General features: G+C 40.6%; 1 protein-coding gene across 2 annotated transcripts in view; it reads left to right on the top strand.

Annotated features, from left to right (window-relative positions):
* The first annotated feature begins 5,218 nt into the window (after window positions 1–5,218).
* Window positions 5,219–8,074, top strand: part of LOC111148288 (cyclin H) — a 21,466-nt gene continuing 18,610 nt past the window's right edge. For both annotated transcript variants that reach the window (XM_022504770.1, XM_022504769.1), the window contains exon 1: window positions 5,219–5,548. In XM_022504770.1, the coding sequence (XP_022360478.1) occupies window positions 5,432–5,548 (117 nt within the window). In that variant the 5' untranslated portion in view covers window positions 5,219–5,431. The remainder of the gene's footprint in view (window positions 5,549–8,074) is intronic.

The following is an 8,074-nucleotide window of genomic DNA, read 5'->3' as shown; positions in this document are numbered from 1 at the left end:
GCTACCCGATGACAGTCAGATTCTTTCATATTTCAAAGTTGGCTGCTTTTCTTTCATCCCACCACCCCATCCAACCTGTAGGGCTTTGCCAAGTTCTATATATTTTATATTTGCAAAAAAAGCTTCCAAACCTAATGCTAATCTTTAGAAAAACCTAAGATTTAAAAACAAAAACAAAAAAAACCAAACACAAAAAAACACACCAAAAAAAAAAAAAAAAAAAACCAGACTCTCGGGCCCTGCTCCAGAATTACACACAAAAACATAGTATATAAATGTATTACATTTAATATGGCATATATCTTACGTTATATGATATGTACGAAACATATATCTATCTGGGAGCATAGTGAGGAGTTCATCTTTCTATTTCTCAACCTGACATAGCTACTCCAAGAGTAAACATTTGGACCTCACCATTAGAATTGACCTCCTTGTTCTATATTAATGTGGACCTCATAAAGTCATCATTTTTAAAACAATCACAAATAATTTCCAGATTAAAGTACTGCAATTCTGAAAATTTTTTCTTCCACTCAAAATTTTTGACATTATTACATACAAATTACTTGGCTTCACATTCAACACCCTCTGCTAATCTTCTAACTAATTCATATCTCCCTTAACTCACCTTATTCTCCAACCAACCTATGTTCTTTTCTGTCTGTAGATACACATTTACTTTGCACCCCTCTACTTTGCCCAAGCAGATCCCACACTCCTGGAGTGCTGTCTCCCTCAATATCAATAACAAAATCAAATTCGCATTAGTGTTATATCCTCCAGTTAGCCTGTTCTAGGTGTCCGTTAAATAATAACTAACATTTATTGAATAATTTATAGAAGCCAGTCCCTCTGCTATGTCCTCACATGCATTAACTAAGTTAATTTTTGTGAATACTTTATTAGGTAGCTAAAACTATTTCCTTCACTGTTCAAAAAAGGAAACCCAAGGTACATAGACTGAAGTGATTTTCCCAAGAATATTCAGTAGCAAATAGTAAAGCTGTGATTCTGATTTCATATCCTAAGCTCTGAAATAGTAGATTTACTGAGTCACAAATGAAATCCTTCCACCCTGTTAAATTGCTATAAAATTGTGTTGGAAATGATTATGTGGTGTTCTATACAAGAGATACATTCACAATTGATTAGTTGGATTAGGAGGATTAGGTGATAAACAGATCACTTCCAGTCATGGTTGCAAGAGAACTAAGCTCAAAGCTTTTTCTTTTTGTGGGGGTGGCAGTTAACAGTGATTAAAACAACATTACCACCACCATATAGAAATTACCTTCATCTTGACCACCTAACTCTATCTGAAGAGACAGACAGTAAGACTTTGGATTGAACCATAGCTAGTAGGAATTGAATGAACTAGGCTCTGGGTTTTCCACTGTTTTCAAATCACAAAAAGGTCTCGTCTACATTAATACCAGGTATCAGCACTTAAGAAAAGTGATGGGGTGGAGGGAATCAGAGGGGGAAAAGAACCATGAGAGACTAGGACTCCAGGAAACAAACTGAGGGTTTTAGAGGGAAGGGTGGTAGGGTGATGGGTGAGCTTGGTGGTGGGTATTAAGGAGGGCACGGATTGCATGGAGCACTGGGTGTTAGACACAAACAATGAAACTTGGAACACTACATCAAAAACTTATGATGTACTACTGTATGGTGACTAATGTAACACAATTTTAAAAAAAGAAGAAGAAAAGAAACCTTATTACTCCACTCCCTTTTGGGTCCTCCCCAAGGTTACTGTCATTGAGGGGGGACTGTATTTGTGCATGTCATAGTCATTCTACTACAGTCCCTGATATAGGGACTATAAAATAGTCCATTTTTATGTCTTCATCACCATCATTACCACCACCTAACAATTAGCACTAGGCTTTGAGTGATTTAATAAGATGCAGAATCGGCTATGAATTTATAGAATTTGTTCCTCAATGTGTTGTCAAGCCTCTTTACACTTAAATTTTAAATAGTCCTAAAAGGAAAGAAAAAGTGTTTCAGTTTGGGGGGGTACACTTAGATCAAGCATATTTTTTAGGTGCTCTTTCTTCTTTTTCTTTTCCTTTAGTATTACTCAGTTTTTGGAGAAACTAGGTATTTGCTACATGCAGCTGCCTTTCTTTTAGTCATAACATGAAGACTGTGGGGTGGGGGGAGTTAAGAAAGGGTTTTGGAGCCAATGCTAATTGCATATATCAAAAAGATTTGCAAAGAGCTTATTTTTGAATATCATTGCCAGCTATATTTGGAATGTCACATACTCATGTCAGTAGCTGAAGTGGTACAACTGCACATCAGATTTTAAAGCAACAAGGATATTGTGTGGTTTTGTGAGCATTTTGTGAGATGTACTTTATTTTCCCTCCCACTTTTTGTTTTTGTTTTTGTTTTTGTTTTTTTTTTTTGCCTTTATGGCCCCAAAATCAGAAACTTTGTGGATATGAGTATACTGTTATGTTTAGGGAATAACTATAAATTACACAGGCCACTCAGTAAAATGTACTGGACTACAAAATTATTCTAAGTTCCACATATATTTATTGGTCACTCCCTCACCTGTCTAATTTCCTTTTTCTCCTTTTATTCAGCAGTCTGATAGTCTTTATTTTTCTCAAAACATTACGATCCCTAGGGCAGAGCCTAAGCAAGAGGGAAAATTACCTTATAGCAAGTGAGAGGGGAAAACTTCCAGGTATTGTCAAGAGAAACCTGGGCATCGCATGGGTAAATACAGAGACTGCACCATGACTGGCAGATGACGCCTGTTATGCATTGCCTGATCTCAGATTCATAGTCCTTCGTTTTGAGGTAATGAATGCAGTCAAAATATTTAGAGTTCGTCTACAATTACATACTGTAACACAATTTAACAACAGCAGCACAGTAAAGGATTGTGTTTACTTGAAAACTCACTGTAATCCTTCCTGTTAACATTCACTTTCTGGTTAGTGTCTAATGAAATAATCTTTATTTTCAAGTTTTGAATCTTTCTATTTTCTAGAAAGTGTAGATTCTGTCAGTTTGTTTAGTTTATTTGAAACATCTCCATCTAGTATCAGGGAAATTGTGATTTAACTGGAGAGGGAAGTAGAGGGGACTTGTCCATGCATTGATAATTTTTAAATTCATTTCTCCCTACTCTTTGAACTTTTACATAAATAAAATAAAAAGCATGGAGAGAAGCACTTGCTACTTTTTAGTTGGAATTGGAAATGGAACTAAGTAAAGGCACCCTGTTCTAAATCCACAGTCTGCCTTCCACTTTAGAAATAGCACAAGGAATAAACTTGTGCTCAATAAGCCCAACAGAGAAATATCACTCAGACATAGTGACTAATGTAGCATCCAGCCTGCTCACCTTCATTTCGAAGAAATCATATGTGAGCCTTAATGTTAGGGCATCAGTAACAACTTTATTCTGTAGCTGGTTAATTTAAACACAATTCTTTATACATCCCCCAAATACGGTCAATGTTCATTTTTTTTGCCAATGTTAATTTTTATAGGCTAAGCTTTGTTACAGGTTTTAAAAACAGTTACATCATCAACACCACCTTTTTCATATTTGTCTTTCTAAATGAACTCTGACACTGAGCAATTTTACTGTTACCCCTGTGGAAATCCTATTCAGCCATCTCTCCCAAATGCCTACCTTTTGGTTCCCCTTTACACGAAACTAAAAGTTGTCCAATGCCTTTCGGAAAAACAAAATAAAAAGAATGTACATAACTGTCATGGGTCAATATCTAATGTACATACTAATTTATCTAAATCACCTCATTTCCTGCCTATCTTCTGAAAACTTTGTTTTTCCTTCAAAATTATTCTTCCCCATTACACAATATTTTAGGGTGCTTACAATCCACTGGACTCATAACTTGCCATGTCCTTCCTCGACATCATCACATTTTCTCCTCTCTCTCTTTTTTTTAGCCAATAGACAGCCAATATACAGATTACCAACATATGTTCTAGGAGTGTCTGGATTTCCAAAGTTATAAACTACAAATATACAAGTTTGAGGAATTCAAATAACTCTGGCAAACTCTACCCTCAACTATACCTACCAAAATGAAACAAACAAACAAAAAAACAACTCTCCCTTAAACCTCTAAACACAGAGATACCCTGCCACCTCTTTTTACCTACAAAAGTTTTACTTATGTAAATATCTAAACTCTCTTCATCTCGTTTTTATCTGCTTTTTGTTTTGAGAAAAACAATTTGCTGTAGGTCAGTCCATCTTTATAACCCCATGTATGATGCACAGAATAAGGTCTGCCCAAATGGGACAAATAACAAAACCAGTAAAGCTTTTTGGAATCAATATAAATTTTGTATCACAAATGCAGTTTTGAAAATACTAGTAATAAAAATTGTGGGGGCGCCTGGGTGGCTCAGTGGGTTAAGCCTCTGCCTTCGGCTCAGGTCATGATCTCAGGGTTTTGGGATTGAGCCCCGCATCGGGCTCTCTGCTCAGCAGGGAGCCTGCTCCCCCCCCCCCCCCCCCCCCGCCTCTGCCTGCCTCTCCGCCTACTTGTGATCTCTATCAAATAAGTAAAAATCTTTTAAAAAATAAATAAATAAAAATTGTGAATCTCTTCAGTATTAACAATGGGTTATTGCAAGTCTCCCTTGGGGGCAATAACGAAAATGGGAATTCCAGAAAATCCTAAAACTACCATACATAGTGCTTCAGATATGGAAATGGAGTAAGATTAGCTAGTAATCAACAGAGGGAAGAAAAAGGTCAGGGGGAAAAGGATAGGGTCTTTTGAAATGAGTTTTTTGTAATGTTCCAAGCACATTCTTCCGTAAAAGTTCCAGGAATGCTTCTGCCTTAGGACCTTAAGTGGTCTGTCTGTCCCCAAATCTCCTCCCTTCTCCCCCCCACCCCTTTACCTGATGGGCCTACTCCCTCATGCCTTTAAAGCCTTCTTTCAAAAGTCACCTTTTCAGTGAGGCGTACTCTAAACACCCTACTTGAAAGCTGACAATTTCCCAGGTCCTTTGCCCACTTCTGGTTACTCCACGTAAATTGTTTATGTCGGCGTCCATATAACCACACCTTCCTCCTCTTTTGGACATCCCTGCTTGTCGCTTCTCCTTTAAATTTTGTCGGGAAGGGGCGGAGCTAGGGCTTACCCTCAAGGAAAGGGGGAGTATACCCTTAGGCTCCGCCCACTTGCCGGCTGGGCGGACCCACGGGTTGTTCTCCTCTTAGTCCGCTCCGGAAACGCGACTGCGGACGGTAATATCACATGATCTTAACGTCAATGCGCCGGCGCCGGCCGAAAGCACGCCCTCGCTTTCCGTGGGCTCGCGTTTATGCTTTAGGTGCCTTTTTTCCCTCACGGTGTTGTGGCGTGTGGGGTCTTTTTTCCCAGACTCCCGGGGCCTGCTTTGGGCTTTCGCGATGTACCACAACAGTAGCCAGAAGCGGCACTGGACTTTCGCCAGTGAGGAGCAGCTGGCACGACTGCGGGCCGACGCCAACCGCAAATTCAAATGCAAAGCGGTGGCCAACGGGAAGGTGAGGAGTCTGGCGGCCTCTAAACTCTTGAGCAGCTACTGCCCACCCCGTTCTCTATCCTGCCTTCCCTTGGGCTTCCACACTCCTTCATCTCCGCCGCCCGTGCCTCTGCGGAGTGCGGGGCGTTTTATTTAAAAAACAGGCGAGGGGCGCCTGGGTGGCTCAGTGGGTTAAGCCTCTGCCTTCGGCTCAGGTCATGATCCCAGGGTCCTGGGATCGAGCCCCGCATCGGGCTCTCTGCTCAGCGGGGAGCCTGCTTCCTCCTCTCTCTCTGCCTGTCTCTCTACCTACTTGTGATCTCTGTCAAGTGAATAAATAAAAAAATCTTTAAAAAAATAAAAAAAACAGGCGAGTACTTTGCCAGGTGTTGTGGATACAGAGACCGACAGCGCCATTAACGTAGTCAAGTGGCAGAGGAGTAATCAGTAACATGGCGAAGAAAAGACTTGATATCGTAGTGCGGGACTAGAGCTTTTTTATTAGTTAAAAGGATACGTAGGGGAAGGCTTCTGCCAGGAGTTGATGGAGAGAGGACGTTCCCGGCTGACAGAGCCACAGGTGCAAAGTGGGAGGTCGGAACTTGCAGGGTTGAGGGCGGCTCGGTGGAATGCTCTGGATCGTGTGGCAGAAGCTCAAATAGAGGGGCTTGAAAGGCTGGAGAAGGTATAGACCAGGAGCTTGTAAGCGGAAGTAAGGAGTTTGAGCTTATGATGAGGAGATGGGGAATCTTTGAAAGATTTTAAGTAGGAATTAACCTTTCAGATGCTGTTTTGGAAAGCGATCTCAGAAAGCCTGGTGGTGAATGGATTGGAGGGGCAGGAGACCGTCAGTACCTATTGACTGAAGATGGTTTAGACTTTGGTTCTGCCAGCCAAGTCCTTTCTGTTACAGCTTGCACGCAAAAAAAAAAAAAAAAAAAAAAAAAATTTAGTTTTTTTTTTTTTTTTTTTAATTTATTTACTTGACAGAGAGAGAGAACACAGCAGGGGGAGTGGGAGAGAGGGAGAGGCAGGCTTTCCGCTGAGCATGGAGCCTGATGTGAGACTTGATCACAGGACCCTGGGATCATGACCTGAGGCAAGGCAGACGTTTAACTACTGAGCCACCCAGGAGCTCCGCCCCACCCCCCACCCCCCCGCGCCGTTTTACTCTTCTTTCACAAGTTCCACCATCCGTTGTAGTACAGGCTTCCCTCTAGCAAGGATTCCATGTTTCAGACCTGTTGGTACTGAGCTACTTTTTACATTTAACTCATGTCTGTTTCATACCCCCTGATTCTTGTGCTGCAGGAAGTAGTAAGGACTGTACTGTGTACCAGGCAGTATTCTAAGCATTTAGTAAGTGCTAGCTCATTTAATCCTCACAACTACCCCATGAGGTAGATGCTGTTATTGTCCTTGCTTTACAGCTGAGGAAACTGAGGTATAGAGTGGTTGAATAACTTTTCAGGACTACATTGCTGGTAAGCAGCAGACCCAGGATTTTGAACCCATTTCTGTTCTGAATCATAATCCCGTGCTGTCTCTATAAAATTAGTTTGTATTAGTATTACTTAGCCTAACATTAAAAATAATAGCGTAAATTGGGTGGTTTAAAACATCAGAAATTTATTGTTTCACAGTTCTGGAGACTGGAAGTCTAGCATAAAGTTGTTGTCAAAATATTCTGCAGTTTTTAGGGGAGAATCTTTTCCTCTTTCAGCTTCTGGTAACCCTAGGTATTCCTTTGCTTCTTCCTCTTTACATAGTGTTCTCTCTCTGTTTTTATCTTCCCATGTTCTTGTTATAAGGATACCAGTCATATTGGATTAGGAGCCCATTGTACTCTGGTGTGACCTCATCTTAACTATTTACATTTGTAGAAACTCTTATTTCCAGATAAGGTCACGTTCTGAGGTACTGGGGGTCAGGACTTCAGTATACTTTTTTTGGTAGTCATAATTAATCCAATAATAACACTGCCCAAGGGGCGCCTGGGTGGCTCAGTTGATTAAGCAACTACCTTCGGCCCGGGTCATGATCCTGGAGTCCCGGGATCAGGTCCTGTGTCGGGCTCTCTGCTCAGCGGGCAGTCTGCTTCTCCCTCTGACCTTACCCCTCTCGTGCTCACTCTCTCTCTCAAATAAATAAACAAAATCTTAAAAAAAAAAAAAAAAACTGCCTAGTAGATATTTGTTGTAAAATTGTTGTAATATTAATCATCTAATGTATTCTTTGGAGAGTTTATAAAGACAAATGGGGGGAATATTTTAAGTGTCATAATCATCCTTGAGACACTTGTTGATTTTTACCTCAACCTGTGTGACTTAGTGACTGAGAAAGGGATGTTGAAAGCTTTCCAGTCAATGACAGTATGTATCTTATTTTTTGATTTATAACTGACATCAAACTAGGGAGCGTGCACACCCTCTGTCATGATTCTTTTTACCCTAATGAAGCAAATGTCCAGCTGACAGTCTAAGAAATTGTGAAATGAGGGACGCCTGGGTGGCTCAGTTGGTTAAGCAGCTGCCTTTGGCTCAGGTCA

Source organism: Enhydra lutris, unplaced genomic scaffold (genome assembly GCF_002288905.1).
Source record: "Enhydra lutris kenyoni isolate GAN:26980312 unplaced genomic scaffold, ASM228890v2 scaffoldscaffold19, whole genome shotgun sequence".
In the NCBI taxonomy this organism is placed as follows: Eukaryota; Metazoa; Chordata; class Mammalia; order Carnivora; family Mustelidae; genus Enhydra; species Enhydra lutris.
This window is presented reverse-complemented; position numbering and strand designations above follow the sequence as displayed.